At 48.4% G+C, this 19820-nt stretch overlaps 1 protein-coding gene across 1 annotated transcript; it reads left to right on the forward strand.

Moving 5' to 3' along the window:
* The first annotated feature begins 332 nt into the window (after window positions 1-332).
* Window positions 333-8456, forward strand: LOC125442804 (UDP-N-acetylglucosamine transferase subunit ALG13 homolog). Its single transcript, XM_048514519.1, has 4 exons — window positions 333-533; window positions 3638-3800; window positions 6484-6622; window positions 8282-8456. The coding sequence occupies exons 1-4, from the start codon at window positions 453-455 to the stop codon at window positions 8388-8390; spliced, it is 492 nt and encodes a 163-aa protein (XP_048370476.1). The 5' UTR covers window positions 333-452; the 3' UTR covers window positions 8391-8456.
* Window positions 8457-19820: the final 11364 nt, after the last annotated feature.

Genomic DNA, 19820 nt, shown 5'->3' on the forward strand with positions numbered 1-19820 from the left:
CCCCTCGGTCGCTGCTAGCCCAGGAGGCTGCAATGTCCTTAATGCTGGTTTTATGGCTGTTTTAACGGATAGGTTTTCATTATGGTTTCCACTGGTTTTCAGCCCGTGGGAGCCGCCTGGAGACGAGCATGAGGCGGAGTAGCAATACTTATGAGCAGTGAGATGAGCACTGTCCGCCTTCTAGTCTTTCCAGGGCTGGCGTCAGGCCTGCTTGGGAGGTTCAGACTTGCAGGACTAGGTCCGGCTGAGCACAGCAGAGGGGGACGCCCCCTGGGCCCGAGCTCCTCCCACCCCTCCCCACCCACGCGCTCCAACCACTGGGCCGCGCAGCCTCCGCGGGGGGCGGGCGGAGAGCGAGGAGGGGGAGGAGAGGCGCCGCCGCCGGCACTTTCGCTCCTCCCTCCCGCAGGGGGCGCTCGCGGACCCCCGGCGCCCGGGCCGCTCCGTCCGCCATGCGGGCGGCCTTCGTGACGGTGGGCACCACCAGCTTCGACGACCTGGTCGCCGCCGTGACGGCCCCGGAGGCGCTGCGGGTGAGGCTGGGCGTGGGCGGGCCTCCGTCTCCGGGCAACCGGCGCCACTTCCGGCGCTGCCAGGAATCTCGGGGGGTCCCATTTCCTGCCCGCCCCCTCGCTCCGTCCGCCGCGCGCCGTGGGGGTTTCTGCGGCTGCCTCTTCCGGGCGCGGCTGCTCAGGCGGAACCCTTGTGGGCCAGGAGTCGGGGTTGCCACCTTCCAGGCGGGGGCTGGAGATCTCCTGGAAGGACGACGAGATCAGCCCCCCCGGGAGGAAAGGCGCCCCCAGACTTTATCCCGCAGGCCAGGAGAGACCGAAGCCCCCCGCCCCCACCCCCGCCCCCACCCCCACCCCCACCCCCACCCCCACCCATCTCCAGGCATTCCCCAACCAGAGCTGGCAGCCTTCGCAAGAGGCCTCCTAGGTGCCTGCTTGTGCACCTGCCGCCTCAGGGCTTGATCTGCCAGGGGATGCTTAACTTTATAATAGTAACGATAAAAGCACCTGCCTGTCTACCTGCTGGCCCCTCCCCCTAGACCCAAAGGCCATGAGCTGAGTCTTCAGAGTTTTGCTTCTGATCTTCTTGCTGGTCAGCTTTACTTATGTAACCTTCTAGGGCAGTGGTGGTGAACCTTTGGCACTCCAGATGTTATGGACTACAATTCCCAGCAGCCCCTGCCAGCATGGCCAATTGGCCATGTTGGCAGGGGCTGATGGGAATTGTAGTCCATAACATCTGGAGTGTCAGAGGTTCACCACCACCGTTCTAGGGGTTTCCTTCCATTGTCCCATCCTGTGGCTTACTTAAGTAAATGTATAACTGAACCAGCTTAAGGATCTGAGGTGACACCCCACCCCCCCTGCCTTTTGTTATACCCCACTCATGATCACACTACAAACTTTTCAAAGTTCAACAATAAAATGTGAAAATGTTATTAAACTCCTTAGGGGAATAGGATAAGAGGGGAAATTGGTAAGACGGAAAGAAGCAGATTTGCATACAAATATTTAAATGTTATCAGCTCAGTTGGCATTTGGCTGATAAGATCTCAGTATGTTACAGATTTCCATTTCCTTTGAAATAAGATAGACTTTGTATTTGTTATACGGCATTGACTCAGACTTGTACTCAGAGGTTCATATGTTGACTATCTGGTAGTTTTTGGTGCTTATGTTTTGCCCGCATCTGTGGCTGGCATCTTCAGAGGCATGCCATGGTAAGAAGTGGCCACATGCCTCTGAAGATGCCAGTCAGAGATGCAGGCAAAACAACAGCAAAAACTACAAGATCAGACCATAGGGTCCAGAAAACCCACTACAGCCAGTGGATTCTTGCTTGTGAAACCCTTTGGCAATACATTCATATGTTAACTCTGGTGCCCCAAATCTAGAAGGAATGAAGTATTCACCCAACCCCCTCTTCCCTTTCAGACTTCCCATACTGTAGGATTGCTTCACAGCTTTGGAAGTAAGTTCACCTCAGAACAGGGAATGGGAATTCTTCTCCCACAGAAAGTTTTAACTCCCATCTTGGCTAGAGCTTTTTCCCTCTCTGACACCACTCAGACAGCTCCCTCACTTCTACCCCAACAGTTCAGAAGATGAGCAAGCTCTGTTTTGAGAACGTGGGACAGGAATTCCTCATTCCCTAGAAGTTTGTTCCCCTCTTCAGCTAGAGTAGAGTCCTTTTCCCCAAATTCTCTTTCCCTGCCAACACCACAGGTCTGTACACACTTGACCACCACTTGGATCCAAGAGTTTCACCCTCTACATACCTGTCAGCACCTCTGACTGAGGTCTAACTTCTCCCACTTCCAGCATGTCACTCATACACATGCTTTGTGAGGAAACAGCTCTGCCCAGTCAGTTTTTTCCGCCTCTGCATGCTCCCAGCGATGAAGTACCATTACACAAAATGGAGTCTTTATATGCTATTTTCCTTCTGCCTGTTGCTCCTGCCTTCTTCCCAAGGAGTTCAGGCTGGGATACATGGCTCTTCCACCCTCTGCTCTCACAACAGTTGTGTAAGGTCAGCTACGGTGGTAGACAGTAACCGAACCAACCTCCCCCAGAGTGCTGTGTGGTTTCCGGCTGTATGGCCGTGTTCTAGCAGCATTCTCTCCTGACGTTTCGCCTGCATCTGTGGCTGGCATCTTCAGAGGATCTGTGGCTGGCATCTTCATCAGATCCTCTGAAGATGCCAGCCACAGCTGCAGGCGAAACGTCAGGAGACAATGCTGCTAGAACACGGCCATACAGCCCGGAAACTACACAGCACCCCAGTGATTCCGGCCGTGAAAACCTTCGACAATACTCCCCCAGAGAGCTTCATGGCTCGATGGAGATTTGCTCCTGGTCCAACATGCTAATTGCTACACTCTCCATTAGTTCATGTCACCACGTCCACCAGCCTGAATTTTTTGGGTGGTGGTAGAAAATGTCATGAAGTTGCAGCCAACTTGTGGTCCCCCTTCACAGGGTTTTCAAGGCAAGGGATGTTCAGAGGTGCTTTTTCCTTCTTCTGCACAGCAAACAGGACTTCCTGGTTGGTCTCCCATTCCGGTACTGCATAGGGCCAACCCGGCTCTTCTTCTGGGATGTGATGTGACCGGCTAGTCTGGGACATGCAGATCAGGGCTGTATTTTTACTATATTGCAATTAACTTGGTATACAGAATATTCTGCTTCAGACCTAGACGCTCCTTTAGCCCAAATCCACAACATGCCCCCACTTTGACTTTTTGGAAACACGTTTGCCTGTCTTTCTTTTCCTTGTCTCAGTTTTGTTTCTGGTTTTTTTACCTCATTTTTTGGCTAATGCTCCACTTGCGGATTCCAGCCTACCAGACAAACCGCTGTGTAGTTACCGTCTTGATTGCTGCCGCTCAGCTTCACTGTTAACTCACCCTAATGAAATTGTAGGAAGAACAAGACTTTTGCCACACTTTGGCTGCGATCCCACTTACTTTGGAGAAGGCCCGCTGAACTCACTGGAACCCATTACCAAGTAAACAGTTATCTGCATCCACTCTCTGGCTAGGCTCCCTTGGAACGGCAAATGTGTGTTCTGCATCAAACTGACGGCAGAACAAATCTGAACGTCAATTGCTCTCTGTCGACAGGTTTTACAGGATCTTGGCTACAGCCGACTTGTCCTGCAGATTGGCAGGGGCACAGTAGCTCCAGAGTCAGTCTGCACACCTGCGTTTACCCAAGAAGTATACAGGTACAAGAACTCGCTGTTGCAAGATGTGCAAGAAGCAGATCTCATCATAAGTCATGCAGGTAACAGTTCTCACATTTGAATTAGCAGATTCCTGGTTGCCCCCAAACAAGCAGGTCGCCCAGTGGGCATGTTGAACCAAACTCACGGTTTTACCTCATGACGGTTTTTGGTTGGGTGCTGCATGTCACAGGTGAGCTGCCAGCATCATCCATGAATACAAAGTACAATGTTTGGGCGACCTTGATTCACAAATAGAGATGAAATGGCTGCTGGGGTTATACTGGTGTCTAAAGAATTTCATTGCGATCTTTTGGAGCTCAAGGGAGACTCTGTTTTTTGTAGTGGTTTTTTGAGTTCTCCCTGAAGACAGGAGCAGGGATCAAGCTGATGTTCTGTGCTGGATTAAAAAAAAATCCACCCAAAGCACGCACATTTCAGTATCTTGCACTCTGTTGTTTTGATCTTTAAGGGAAATGCCAGCATTACGATTTGCATCTCTTATCTCTAGATTACAAATAAACCATGGGTCATCCTAGATTAGAAGAAGAAGAGTTTGGATTTATATCCCCCCTTTCTCTCCTGCAGGAGACTCCAAGGGGCTGACAATCTCCTTGCCCTTCCCCCCTCACAACAAACACCCTGTGAGGTAGGTGGGGCTGAGAGAGCTCCGAGAAACTGTGACTAGCCCAAGGTCACCCAGCTGGCGTGTGTGGGAGTGCGCAGGCTAATCTGAATTCCCCAGATAAGCCTCCACAGCTCAGTCGGCAGAGCTGGGAATCAAACCCGGTTCCTCCAGATTAGATACACGAGCTCTTAACCTCCTACGCCACGGCTGCTCCTAGTGTTTTAAATGCAAACGTAGAATGATGTGATCAATGTATGTAATAAAACAGAAGTGCAGAGCACCTTGTAGACTCATGACAGCATGAATCATTCAACGTAGTTCCATTATTGTATATTTTACCTCTTTCTTGACTCCCCTTGAAAATGTGTGCGGAAGGTCAAGCTGGAATTCTACCTTGTAACATCTGTTTATGGTGCAAACGTCTCAGGAAGGTTGTGATCTCTCAGTAGATTTCCTGTTTGTATTCTCCTCTCATCTTTGAAAATGGATGCAGGATTTGAAACTGGGATTCAGATTTGAAACATGAGACGTTAGCATTCTGCCAGATTTCATTCCAGCATTTTAGCGTGCAAAGGAGATAGTGTGTTGCGCACAAAGAATGTTGAGTTGGTGAGTTAAATAGCCATTTGGCAAATAATGTGTATTTTCGGCATGGCCACAGACATCAAGTCCTGTCTGATAACTGTAAGCTGGACGCATCTTGCGCACGAGCGGCAGCCCTGTGTTTTCCCCTTCTCCCCCTCCTGCCAAATGTGTGGGGTCTTCCAGCTGCAAATGTCACCCCCTTTGTCCCACTTCATTAACCACCATGAGAAGGCAAAGTCATGCACAATGAGGGCATCATGTCATGCATTTTTAATGATGAAGGAACATTATGGGGGGGGGGGGGGGGAGGAGGCGGGAATTAAGGCCTGCATAGCCACAAAGCCACGTCTCTACCCATAACACGTAGTTGTGAGGATAGATTCTGGTAGAACCCCAATGCAAAGGAGAAAGTCTGGTGTTGGGTTGTTTTGACTGACACGTCGTTTCTCTTGACTCTTGTCTGTTAAACGTGAACACAGTGGTAATTGACAGTCCTTTTACGGTTGCCTTTGAGGTCAAACATCAGTCATTTAGGCTGAACTCTTTCCTCGGAGTATCTCCTATTGAATAAAAAGGGGCTTACTTTTGAGTAGGGCATAAAAGGTCTGGAATCCATGCCCTATGAGGAGAGACTTAGGGAACTGGGTATGTTTAGTTTGGTGAAGAGAACATAAGAACATAAGAACAAGCCAGCTGGATCAGACCAAAGTCCATCTAGTCCAGCTCTCTGCTACTCGCAGTGGCCCACCAGGTGCCTTTGGAAGCTCACATGTAGGATGTGAACGCAATGGCCTTCTGCGGCTGTTGCTCCCGATCACCTGGTCTGTTAAGGTTAAGAGGTGACATGATAGCCAAGTTTAGATATCTGAAGGGATGTCATGTTGGTGAGGGAGCAAACTTGTTTTCTGATGCTCCAGAGACCAGGACCAGGAATGATGGGTTCAAGCTGAAGGAAAAGAGATTCCACCTAAAAACTTCCTGACGGTAAGGGCTGTTCTACAGTGGAATGCACTAACTCAGAGAGTGGTGGAGTCTCCTTCTTTGGAGGTTTTTAAAGAGAGGCTGGATGGCCATCTGTCAGGAGTGCTTTGATTCTGTGTTCCTGCATGACAAGGGGCTGGACTTGATGGCCCTTGGGGTCTCTTCCAACTCTATGGCCCCTTCCGCACACACAAAATAATGCATTTTCAAACCACTTTCACAACTGTTTGCAAGTGGATTTTGCCATTCCGCACAGCTTCAAAGAGCACTGAAAGCAGTTTGAAAGTGCATTATTCTGCAGGTGCGGAATGAGCCTATGATTCTATGAGTAGATCTGCTTAGGGTGAGAATCCTTTACAGCCAGTCATGGTTTTTTGGGTACAGGAGAATGGCTCTTTGACAACAGGTTAAAGGAGGATGCCTTTGATGGAAACAAGATGTAACGCGCTGCATTTTTAGGATTGAGGCTCGGTGATTTGTGTGTTTATTTTTGCTGCTAGAACAAATGCAGTGATCTGGTAATCCTCTTCCGTGCTGTTTTATTCCTGTAGGTGCAGGTAGCTGCCTGGAGGTCCTGGAAGCAGGGAAGCCGTTACTGGTAGTTGTAAATGACAAGCTGATGGACAATCATCAATTGGAGTTGGCAAGACAGCTACACCGGGATGGACATCTCTTTTACTGCACATGCAGGTACAGTTTTCCTCTGAGCACCATTGGGTGTAACCAACCTGTGTACAGACTCCTGCCGGCTTCCCCTGATACAGACTGTTCTGGATGACGCTGGTTGGGTGTGAGATTCAGGTATAGGCGTGCACTTGAGAAGTCCTGGGCATCTAGGTAGCTTTTCTATAGCTGATCATTTATCTCTTGGCAAGAGGTACACCTCAGCAGAGGGTTTTTTTTAGTTCGTTTGGGGTATAGTACAATACTATTTGACAACCATTGCTTTCCTTTTTATTACTTTGTAGCAACACAACTGTTTGTGTCTTTTAACACTGAGTAACTTTGAGATTGATTGTGCACAGATAATTAAAGGAGAGCAATTACTTGAACCGTTATTTCTTATCAAAACTAATCAGGTTACACACAAGGAGTATCTTCAAAGAGGACGCCCCTGATCAGTCCTGTTTTCCATATTTTTAGGTTTTCAAAACTATTTTCTAACAATGGCCGGCTGTCCTGTTCATTAAGGTTTGTTGGGGTGAGCCAGCGAACCTCGTAGGGTCTCAGAAAGTGCACAGGAATGCCTGCGCCATCTGTTGCCCTCCGGGCAAGCAGGCTCACCGATCACAAGACCCCCATGACTCACGGGTCACCAGGTGTCCTGGACAAAGGGACAAAAGGTGCATACCCCCAGGTATGGATTAGGCCCAGACAGGAGCGTTACCTCCCGCACGTACACAGCCCCTATGATTCATGTATTGCCCAATATTCTCCCGCCTCCCAACCCGCCTCCCGAAAACCCTAATAAAAGGTGCCAGGGACCAGAGCACGTCTCGTCTCTTCGTTGCGTCGATATCGCTGCGTCTTGTCTCTTCGTTGCGTCGCCCGTGACGACTTCAAAGGTTCATGTTTGTGGCTACCAAATTATCGCTTTAAACATCACATAAATCATCTATATTCAAATAGCTTCTTCAGCGGTACACGAGCCATATGAGTTTGTGTTCACTGCTTTATGTCATGACAAAAAGTTAAAAACAAAGAAAAAAGTTAAAAATGAAAAAAAAAGTTAAAAACAGGGAACACAGGTTTTTCATACAAATCATTTCATGTTGGACCCCAGTCAATGCACTCATTGTTGAATTACATCTTCACTTCTGTACGTAGTTGGACTTTCTTCCCAGTCTCAGACACTTCTCTGCCTGGACCCAGGCACATTTGATCAATTGATGTGAATTGTACGATTTCTAATCTACTAAAGGCCATGTTATTCTGATACTCCTTTGTTCTGTGCCCCTCCCTGGGGCTATTTGGTGTCTCTGGAATTGCTGTTTGGCATCTGTAGCTGAGAAACCAGACCGGCCTTCTTTGTATGCAGAAGCATTCTCCATGACTTTTTGTCAAGATCAGCATATGTTCCCCTGGATGTCCGTGACAGGTACCACTGAGAAGGATGGTAACGAATGCTGTTTGGAGGTTACAGTTTGGGAATGTAGGTAGACCAGCCCTCCGATCGGCTGCAATTCTTCAATGGTGTCTTTGTAGCTACAAAAATATCTCATTCAAAACAAAAAGAGAGAGAGGACAAAGCAACACGTGCGTGGAATCGCCAGGAAAAACGAACTTTGTTCATTAACTTCTTACACCGAAATGACCAGGATATGATTTTGTTTTGTTTTGTTTCTGCAGAACTCTCATCGAGACTCTCCAGTCAATGGACGTGTCGACACTGAAGCCCCTCCCTCCCGGACAACCAGAGAAATTTGCTGCGTTCTTGGACAAAGTAGTTGGGATTTAAACAAGTGAACTGTAGAAGGAAGCTTCCGCATTTGGAACTGGCTTTACTTGTAAAGACGGTTTAAAAGAAGTATATATGTTTTCGCCTTTGCAGTATCGAATCATAGGTGTTTCTGGCAATATGGCAAAAGATAGCATCAATCATTGACCCCCGGTCTTTTGAGACAGAGAGCAAGTGGGAGAACTGTGCGGGCAGTGGCGTTTCTGCCTATGGACAAGGTGGGCAGTTGCCCAGGGCGCCCCCTTGTGGCGGGCACCAAAAATGCAGGTTCGTTTGTGGGGTTTTGATATTTTCAGTGTTTTTTCCATTTTTGGCCTGCAGGGGGCGCAGTTTTAGACTAGCAGCACCAAAATGTCAGGGATTTTTCAGGAGACTCTCCTGATGATATCACCCAAGCTTGGTAAGGTTTGGTTATGGAGTCCAAAGTTATGGACTCCCAAAGGGGGTGCCCCATCCTGCATTGTTTCCAATGGGAGCTAATAGGAGATGGGTGCTACACCTTTGATAGTCCATTACTTTGGACCCCCTGGAACCAAATGTCACCAAACCTGGGTGGTATCATCAGTAGGTTCTCATGAAGATACTCGGAAATTTTGGTGCTGCTATCTTAATAATTGCACCCCTGACAGCAGGCACCTCCTAAATTTCCCCAGATTCTCCTTTTAAATTCTCAGCAGTAATAAAACATTTTGAAAGCATTTCGAAAATGTCAAAAAATTATTTCCACTGTGTGGCAGGAACCATCCCTGTGTTCAGATTTGTGAGTTGGGGCATGTTCTATAATGTGATGGTGACTTTGAAATGACCTGGTGGGAAAAATCATTGTTGGTCGTGGTGGGGAGGGTGGCCGCCCATGGGGGGGCATCAAACTCAGCTTTTGCCCAGGGCTCCAGTTTGCCTAGATATGTCACTGTGTGTGGGTGAGGCAGGCAAGCCGATTGCCATTTTCAGATAGCCAAACCCTACCATTTTCAGATCTACCTGCCCTTCTGCTTCTCTACAGACATGCTGCAGATTCTGGTGCTGTGTATGCTAGCAGTGGGATGTAGTGGGTAGAGGATGGAGTAGGACTGGGAGACCGGGGTTGAAATCCCCACTCACCGTGGAGCCTTAACCGGGGTCCAGTCATTCCCACTCAGCCTCATCTACCTCACAGGGTTGTGGTAAGGACAAAACAGAGGTGGGGAGAACCATAAATGCCACCCAGAGATCTTGAGGTGGGAAGGGTGGGTAAAATCATGCAGTAAACGTAATAGCCGGGATCCTGTGAACAGCCACCAGAAGCCACCGAGAGTCTGAGATCTTCCCCTCCTGGCTGCAGCCTTTCCAACCCTGGGAGAATTTGTTGCCCCGGGCAAATGGACTAGTATGGGCTACTAGTGTGTGGGTTGGACTGCTGCATGAGGAAGGTATATATATAAACCTTTAATGGCATAATTAAAACAGCAGCAATATACCAGAAAAATGGCGACCGCATGAGGAAGGTGTGGAGAAAGGCCTAATTTAGCCTAGCAGCAGACATGTTAGAAAAGTTTGGTTCTTATGTTAAAACGTTGTTTTGGGTTCTCTGTAGCCTTCCGAGGCAGTAGCTGAATAAGTTCATTAGCTGGAGGCCAGAGCAACTCAGCTGTGGCCATTGATCAGAATGTTACATTCCAACAGTCTGTTGGACTCCACCAATGGAAGTAGATTACGGAGTATGGAAATCTGGCTCAGTGGGCCATAAGAACATAAGAACTAGCCTGCTGGATCAGACCAGAGTCCATCTAGTCCAGCTCTCTGCTAATCGCAGTGGCCCACCAGGTGCCTTTTGGAGCTCACAGGCAGGAGGTGAAAGCAACAGCCTTCTGTGGCTGTTGCTCCCGAGCACCTGGACTGTTAAGGCATTTGCAATCTGAGATCAAGGAGGATCAAGATTGGTAGCCATAGATTGATTTCTCCTCCATAAATCTGTCCAAGCCCCTTTTAAAGCTATCCAGGTGAGTGGCCATCACCACCTCCTGTGGCAGCATATTCCAAACACCAATCGCACGCTGTGTGAAGAAGTGTTTCCTTTTATTAGTCCTAATTCTCCCCCCCAGCATTTTCAATGGATGCCCCCTGGTTCTAGTATTGTGAGAAAGAGAGAAAAATTTCTCTCTGTCAACATTTTCTACCCCAAGCATAATTTTATAGACTTCAATCATGTCCCCCCTCAGATGTCTCCTCTCCAAACTAAAGAGTCCCAAACGCTGCAGCCTCTCATAAGGAAGGTGCTCCAGTCCCTCAATCATCCTCGTTGCCCTTCTCTGCACTTTTTCTATCTCTTCAATATCTTTTTTGAGATGCGGCGACCAGAACTGAACACAGGACTCCAGGCTGACTTCCAGAATCCCAAAGAATCCTCAGCAGCTTCCAATTCTGCTCTTCTTCAGAACCGCTTTGGGAGAAGGGATGGGCTCATCTCCAGTGCGACTGGCATCCTCTCACCATGGAGGAACACCCAGATTCCACCCAGGGTGCTCCCAGGCCACAGGGACCCCAGGGCTCCCTTCCCTCTGCTGACCACAGCCCCCCTTTTAACACCAACATTTTATTAGTACTTAAAAGTCTTTCAATCACCAAAGCCACACAAAAGAAAACGTCACCAAAGTATCAGGTACGCAGTCTATAAGGACCCCCAGTTTCTTCTGCACCGAATGTTAACACTGAAAGTAGTTTTTTTATCACTTGGTCATCAACCACCTACGCAAAATTGGATCTTTACAGCTACTACTGATAAAAGTCTCACTGTTCTGTATTGGTTCTTACTTCATCGATCCCTGACCTTTGTTACCGCGCTGCCTGGTAACTTTTAATAGCTCCAGACCAACCATAAGTTGGCTTTGATCGCACTTTTGGCCACCACATCAACAGAGAAGGCTACCAGCTTTTTATGAACCCACGGGCATCTCAGCCTTTTGTGTCTGAATCTGTTGCTTTCGTTTCTTTAGTTGTCATGACTGAGCTGAATAAGACGTCTGATTTAAAACAGCCACGAGCGCCTGATTCATACTAAAGTTCACTTAAGAAATTGCTTTCTCTTCCTAGGAAATGCCTAAAGAGGCTGTAACAGAATGCTGATAAACCCAGTCAAAATGTTCCCTGGAAATATGACACAAGTCCTGGAAGTCCTGGAAGATTTATTTATTTATCTTTCCTGTCCATTGGGACCCTGAGTGGCTGATACTGGTATCCTTGAGGGTTGCTACCAATCTGCAGAAGAAGTATCCTGTCTCTTTAATAGAGGCTGACCAAACTGTCTTCTGTCCAGGTGATGTTACTCAACCCCATCTCATGAAAAGTTTTGGTCAACTACTTCCATATATTAATCCTCTATTAAAGAAACAAGACTCCCACACCCTCAAGTTGTTGATTACCCTATTTTCCTCCACCCAACATGTTTTAGTGCAGTGGTGGCGAACCTATGGCACGGGTGCCAGAGGTGGCACTCAGAGCCTTCTCTGTGGGCACGCGCAAATAGAGTCGCCCCCCACACACAACTAGGCTGGCTTAGGCCACTGGGCTCGATTATTAGCATTAAACCTACTAGTTTTGGGGAAGCAGTGCAGGTAACCCTGTTGAGCGCTGTTAAACCCCACTGATTTTCATGCGAAGAACTAAAGTGCAATTCTTTACCTGGGAGTAAGCCCGGTTGCTGGAAATGGGGCTTGCTTCTGAGTAAATCCTCCTAGAGTCATGATTCACCCATTCAAAGACTTGCACGGTTGCTTCAAAGCAAAGCCACCGACTACCACCAAGCTTACTCCCGAGTAATGCACGCCTCAGAGCCAACTGTTTTTTCTAAACTAAAACCTCAGTGTTCAGGTTAAATTGCCGTGTTGACACTTTGCGATAAATAAGTGGGTTTTGGGTTGCAATTTGGGCACTCGGTCTCGAAAAGGTTCGCCATCACTGACATAGGGGATACTTGGGCATAAATATACATTGGCTGAAACTGTTGCTTGGGAATCAGTCCCATTAAATGAAATGCAAACATGGAAGGTCGGGGGGGGGGGGGGCGGCAACCACTGCAACAGAGCTGCTCATTTTCTCTTTGGACCTGGCATTTCTGGAAGCACCTGAGCCAACCGCTGGCAAGGGCAGGTGTGGATGGTTGGGGGATCCCTTAACGACTGACCCACCCAAGAAGCGTTAGGTTTCCAGTCCTCATTAAGGAGAGGTTCTTGGGGAGATATAAGAGCTGCTCGGGAGTGGTTCCTTTTTTCCTATTCTGCTGAGCCTTTTCAGGGATTCTTGCTAGAGGGATTTATTTGGTGGGGGGGTGGCGTGTTGGAGCTGCCACTAAGATCATTTTAGTATTATGGAGCGAGTAGGTGTGTGTCTTCTTCTGCTGTCGCTTCCAAGGATTGCTTGGGCAGGTGAACTGTGTCACAAATGGGCTGAGGGGTGGGAGGCTCCCACGGAAGTCTTCTATTGTCCCCTGCAACACGAGGAGGTCCACGGCAACTTCTGCTGTGGAACCTGCTACGTCCCCTACTGCTGTTCCTCTGGAGAGGCCCGGCTCGATCAGGATCGGTGCCCCGGAGGCAGTCGGTGGCAAGTTGGTGGCCTGCAGCTGTTGACCAACATCACCGAGGACCTGCTGATGGACACTTCCCCAAGTAAGAGTCAAACCATTCATTTCTGGGGAAGAAGAAGAAGAAGAAGAGTTTGGATTTATATCCCCCCTTTCTCTCCTGCAGGAGACTCAAAGGGGCTGACAATCTCCTTGCCCTTCCTCCCTCACAACAAACACCCTGTGAGGTAGGTGGGGCTGAGAGAGCTCCGAGAAGCTGTGACTAGCCCAAGGTCACCCAGCTGGTGTGTGTGGGAGTGTACAGGCTAATCTGAATTCCCCAGATAAGCCTCCACAGCTCAGTCGGCAGAGCTGGGAATCAAACCCGGTTCCTCCAGATTAGATACACGAGCTCTTAACTTCCTACGCCACTGCTGCTCCTTGGGAGGAGCAGGAAACTTGGGAGGAATTTGAAGGATACAGCTAGGTTTCTTAGTTGTTTCTCCTACTATCTTAATGGGCTGCATGCTTTTTTTGAGAAAAATTTGTGAAAGCCCCCTTTCCCTTTGAAGTGTAGGATTTTATGCCTTTCTGCCCTTAAGGTTGCCAATCCCCAGGTGGATCCTGGAGATATGTTGGCACAGCCATTATCTACAGATATCAATTCCTCTGAAGAAAATGGCTGCCCTGGAGAGTGGCCTGTGTGGCATTATCTCCCACCGAGGTGTCTTCTCTCTCCAAACTCCACCCTCCAAAATTTCCAAGAATTTCCAACCCTAGTGGAGGGAGGGAGGGGGAGGGAGGAAGAAGAAGAAGAAGAAGAAGAGTTTGGATTTATATCCCCCCTTTCTCTCCTGCGGGAGACTCAAAGGGGCTTACAAACTCCTTGCCCTTCCCTCCTCACAACACACAACCTGTGAGGTGGGTGGGGCTGAGAGAGCTCCGAGAAGCTGTGACTAGCCCAAGGTCACCCAGCTGGCGTGTGTGGGAGTGCACAGGCTAATCTGAATTCCCCAGATAAGCCCCCACAGCTCAGGTGGCAGAGCTGGGAATCAAACCCGGTTCCTCCAGATTAGATTCCCGAGCTCTTAACCTCCTACGCCACTGCTGCTCTACACTATGGGTGGCATGCAAGGGAAGGAAGGGAAGGGGTCCGGCATCTGGACATGGCCCACCCACCCTAGTGTAGGGAGGGGAGGGGGGCATGCAAGGGAGGGGAGGGAGGGGGTCCCAAAGGGGCATTCTAAAAGGTGGACATTAAACTCCCAATGGGTGACGGACAATTTTTTTGAGATTCCCCCCCCTCCCATGTTGAGAGGGAAAGAGCGTTATTAAGGACTGATAATAGGAAGTGATAATTGAGTCGCAAATTCTCTCACTGCTATGTTTAATTTCCTGCCTCACACCCTTTCCTTGACAGCCCTGACCAGAATATGCAGCTGGGCATGCTAATATCCGTGCTATAATTATGAGCCACTCATGTGCCTGTCCTTAATGAGGCCAGGCAGTTGGAAACACCAGTACAGACAGGTGATAGGGGAGTGTGTGGGTAGGGATCTCTACCCTGTTTCCCCAAATATAAGACATCCCCTGAAAATAAGATGTAGTCGAGGTTTTGCTAAAGTGCGAAAAGTAAGGCATCCCCCGAAAGTAAGACGTAGCAAAGTTTTTGTTTGGAAGCATGCCTGACGAACAGAACACAGAAAAATAAGACATCCCCTGAAAATAAGACATAGCGCATCTTTGGGAGCAAAAATTAATATAAGACACTGTCTTATTTTCGGGGAAACACAGTAGCAGCTGCCTCCCAGGGTATGCTGATACTGGCCTGGAGGACCGCAATTACCTTGACCAGGTCAATAGTAATCTATCTGCAAAAGCTGGAGGGCAAAACATCCATTCTGCTGCCATGAGTCTACCAGCCACCTGTACCAAGGTAGACCGCTGTTTGAAGACCTCTGATACATGAGTGGGTGGTTTCTGAAACGAGCTGTGTCTTTGGTCATGAGCACACTTTAACCCCCCAAGAATGGCTGCTCTGGAGGAGAGGAGGGTGTGGGAAGAGGTTTTTTGCTGGGATGCTGTAGTGGGGATTAGAGGAGAGTTCTGAGGAGAACTCAGCCCACACCAAGAGCTTCTCATGATGCAGGAACTCCGTGGGGGGAACAAATGTAATAAAGCCTTTTGGGGGCCTTACATAAAATTGAACCCCCCCAGAAGCTAAAAGGTCTCCTAAACCCTGGATGGCCTATTACCAGGAGGCCACTCCTGGAGGCCAATTCTCCTGAAAGTCTGGTTGCCTCTATCTTCAAAAAATGTGCAGCCTTGCCTTGGCCACATTGGCTACAATGGAGCAAAGTCACTGCAAAACAAAGAATCTTAGCAAGCAAATTTCTTACAGGGGTGCCTGGAAGGAGTGTATTTTAAAGCTAGTGACAAGCACAACATTTCAGGGTAAATCGTATCTGTTAACTATTATCATGATGCCACCCTAAGTTTGGTGAAGAGATTATGTTCAGTGGGGGATCCAAAGTTATGGTCCCTCAAATGCAGAGTGGCCCCATCATCCAGTTGAAAAGCTCCCATTGAAAACAATGGGGATGGGGGCACCCCCTTTGGGGGTCCATAACTTTGCTTTCCCTGAACCAAACATCACCAAATTTGGATGGTATCATCAGGGCAGCCTCTGGATGGTACCCTGAAAGTTTGGTGCCGCTAGCCTTAAAATGCACCCCCTGCAGGCCGGAACGTGAAAAAACACTTAATTTTTTAAAAAACACACAAACGACCCTGAAATGTTGGCGCCCCCCCACGTGACCAAATGGGGGGCGCCTGGGGACATAGGGTACCCCTTGTCCCTAGGCAGGAATGCCACTGGATGTGTGAAGTGCCATAATGAACTCACCTGTAACCTTTGAAACCAAGTGTTGTGAACGTTCTTGCAAAAAAGTAAGTAACCTTATTGATCTATGGGGGAAAAGTAAAAGCCCTGTAATTCCTTGGATAAAGACCAACCAAAACAACAGCACAGGCTTGAGAGTTCTCCAGAACTCTTCATCAGGCTGGATGTCAAAAACAAAGGGGGAGGGTTTGGTAAGTGATGCCCACCATCTGGTTCTCACCCCCCTCCTACACAAATCTGGAAGTGCCTGCTGGCTCAACAAAATTGAGAGCCCCAGGATATACTGTGTCCCAGTACTAGCTAATCTACATTTGGTATTTCTACCTGAATTACTGTTTTAGAACTTGAATGTTAAGAACATAAGAACAAGCCAGCTGGATCAGACCAGAGTCCATCTAGTCCAGCTCTCTGCTACTCGCAGTGGCCCACCAGGTGCCTTTGGGAGCTCACATGCAGGAGGTGAAAGCAATGGCCTTCTGCGGCTGTTGCTCCCGAGCACCTGGTCTGTTAAGGCATTTGCAATCTCAGATCAAAGAGGATAAATCGACTTCTCCTCCATAAATCTGTCCAAGCCCCTTTTAAAGCTATCCAGGCTAGTGGCCATCACCACCTCCTGTGGCAGCATATTCCAAACACCAATCACACGTTGCGTGAAGAAGTGTTTCCTTTTATTAGTCCTAATTCTTCCCCCCCGCATTTTCAATGGATGCCCCCTGGTTCTAGTATTGTGTGAAAGAGAGAAAAATCTCTCTCTGTCAACATTTTCTACCCCATGCATAATTTTACAGACTTCAATCATATCCCCCCTCAGACGTCTCCTCTCCAAACTAAAGAGTCCCAAACGCTGCAGCCTCTCCTCATAAGGAAAATGCTCCAGTTAGTTAGTTCATTTGGTGTTTTCTCTGTGCTAGAACCAATATGTAGAAGTCTGCCTGCGCAGGCAAAATAATTTATGTGGGCTTGTACAAATGCTACAGCTGAAACTAACATGCACTGAGCCCTGTTTATGTGTGCAGGGTGGGGTGTTAAGACTCCATCTAGCCTGCATGTAGAAATATTTAATTTTCAGGAATCCATTACTGTTCAGCTACTGTAGTCTCCAAAACAAGCCAGTGGGTTCTAGTTGGATCCTCTCCTATCTGCTTATGGTTTTTTGACTATCTAGCCTTGGAGCAGATAGTCCTTCAAAGCAAATGCACGAAGCTGTCTTGCATGGAGTAAAATGGTTTCTCTCTGCTTCTCAAGATGGTCTGCTTTTGGCAGCAGCATCTCTCCAAGGTCTTGAGCTGAGATTCTATAGCATAGGTGTCAAACTCGCGGCCCTCCAGATGTTATGGACTACAGTTCCCATCATCCCCTGCCAGCATGATGCTGGCAGGGGTGATGGGAACTGTAGTCCGCAACATCTGGAGGGCCGTGAGTTTGACACCTATGTTCTATAGGGTTGCCAGCTTTAGCTTGGGAAACACCTGGAGATTCTAGCAGTAGAGACTAAGGAGGGGGTGGGAACCAAGTAGGGGAGGGGTGGCCTACTTATGGTGCTCCAGATGTTCATGGACTACAATTCCCATCAGCCCCTGCCAGCATGGCCAGTTGGCAGGGGCTGATGGGAATTGTAGTCCATGAACATCTGGAGCACCATAGGTTGGCCACCCCTGCAGTAGGGTATAATGTCATAGAATCCACCCATTTCCTCCCGGTAATAACAGGTGCTCTCCAGGTACAACCTGGAGGTTGGCAGCCCCACTTTCCCAGTCCTGCTGCTGGACTCAGGAGATGTCGGGGGCAAAACTGCTTGGCGTGACAGCCAAGTGCTAGATGACTCAGCTTGGCCCTCTTACAAATGTCTGCTTTTTTGACCACTAAATAAAACCTTGATGCAGCAGTTTTTTTTAGCCAACCTGCTTTATAGCACTTGGTCCATTCAATGTACCTGTCTGGGCACCTTCTCCATACTTGCATTTCAAAGCTGAATGACTTGAGTGTTCATTGCCTATTCGTGGCATGAGATACACTCCAGATCAGGGGTAGGGAACCTGCGGCTCTCCAGATGTTCAGGAACTACAATTCCCATCAGCCCCTACCAGCATGGCCAATTGGCCATGCTGGTAGGGGCTGATGGGAATTGTAGTTCCTGAACATCTGGAGAGCTGCAGGTTCCCTACCCCTGCTCCAGATGAACTAGTGTGGTCTTACAGCACAGGTGTCAAACTCGCTGCCCTCCAGATGTTATGGACTACAGTTCCCATCATCCCTTGCCAGTTTGACACCTATGTCTTACAGGATTGTCAGCCTTGAATTAGGGAATTCCTGGAGATCTGAAGGTAAGGTTTGGGGTGGCATCAGAGGTGGGATCCAGCCAGTTCTCACCACTTCTCTAGAAGTGGTTACTAATTTTTTCTGAGTGCCGAGAAGGGGTTACTAAAGCAACCTCCCTGCCCAATAGGGACTGGAGGTGCGTGTAGCAGGTGCTTGGCGAACGCCACTGTTTGAATCCCACCACCATCGGAACCTGTTATTAAAATTTTTGGATCCCAGCAGGGAATAATGCTGAAGAATCCACCCGCCAAAGCAGCTGCTTTCTCCCAGGGAAGTGATCTCAGTAATCTGGAGATCCGTTGAAATCTGAAGTAGATTAGCAGAGTTGTAAGTAATAAAGAATGCAGAGTCAGTTACTGTTATCTAGAAAAAACTTTAATCAGTATAAAGGGAGAAAAAGTGACTTTGGGGAAAACAAAGAAACTGTTTTCTATCTATGCTAGCTGTGAGTAAGCTTACTCTAATCTGACATTGCTCTAACAACTGCAATAATCACTACCGCTATTGTGCTCCTGCTGCTAGCTTAACAAAAACAACCTTTTATATTTCTAGCCGCGTGACTATCTGCTTGTATACAATGCAGAGTCAGCCCTCCAATAGCTACTCAATAAACTGGTTACAAACACTCTGACCTCACTAACTAATTAGCATGAACATTTGTAGGGGTGGCCAGCCTATGGTGCTCCAGATGTTCCTGGACTACAATTCCCATCAGCCCCTGTCAGCATGGCCAATTGGGAATTGTAGTCCATGAACATCTGGACAGAGGTGGGATCCAGCAGGTTCTCACCAGTTCCCGAGAGTGGGTTACTAATTATTTGTGTGTGCCGAGAGGGGGTTACTAATTGGGTCTGCTTTTTCCGCTTCTCCAGCCCTTTCGCCTCCTAAGGAGAGAGTACATCCTGCCTTTGAACTTGTGAAGGTTCCATATGTAGCAATATCGCGACTCTCAATAATGTAACTCCCTGAACTGGGTTAATCCCCTTTCAGAGTCCCTGCAATTCATGGATTCTCAGCCTGCATCGTACCTTTTATCCTCACCAGTCTCTATCAAAGAACCTGTGTGTTTCCACCATTTGCTGTGTTCAGATTTCTGAGTTGGGGCATTTTCTATAATGTGATGATGATTTAGGAAATGACCTGCGGGCGCAAAAAAAAAAAAAAAAAAAAAAAATTTTTGGGGGTTTCGTGGTGGGGTGGCTGCTTGCATGGGGAGCATCTCCAACTCAGGTTTTGCCCAGGGCTCAGGTTTGCCTAGGTACGCCTCTGCCCCCTTTGCTGAGGGGGGGCTGGCGTGGGAACCTGTTACTAAAAATTTTGGATCCCACCACTGCATCTGGAGCACCGTAGGTTGGCCACCCCTGAACTCTTTCATATCTGAACTGTGTGACAGTTGCTTGCCAAATGCTAACAAAAATTCCAGGAGGAACTATAGTAGGCTTGTGCTCACCTAGAGGATTGGCAACGCTATCTGACCTACCCTTCTTGCATCTGTGCATTTGACTTGGGGAGGGGTGGGTGGAAAGGGTTGCTTGGCAGGAGGAGAAAAATGGAAGATTGGAGAGCCAGGTGTGGGGCAGGGCAGGGCGGAGGGAGGGCAGGAGGGAGGGAGGGAGGAGATATGTTCTGCAGTAGACTCTGGCGATTGTTGACAAGAGCATTCTACTTTCTT

Source organism: Sphaerodactylus townsendi, linkage group LG13, assembly GCF_021028975.2.
Source record: "Sphaerodactylus townsendi isolate TG3544 linkage group LG13, MPM_Stown_v2.3, whole genome shotgun sequence".
In the NCBI taxonomy this organism is placed as follows: domain Eukaryota; kingdom Metazoa; phylum Chordata; class Lepidosauria; order Squamata; family Sphaerodactylidae; genus Sphaerodactylus; species Sphaerodactylus townsendi.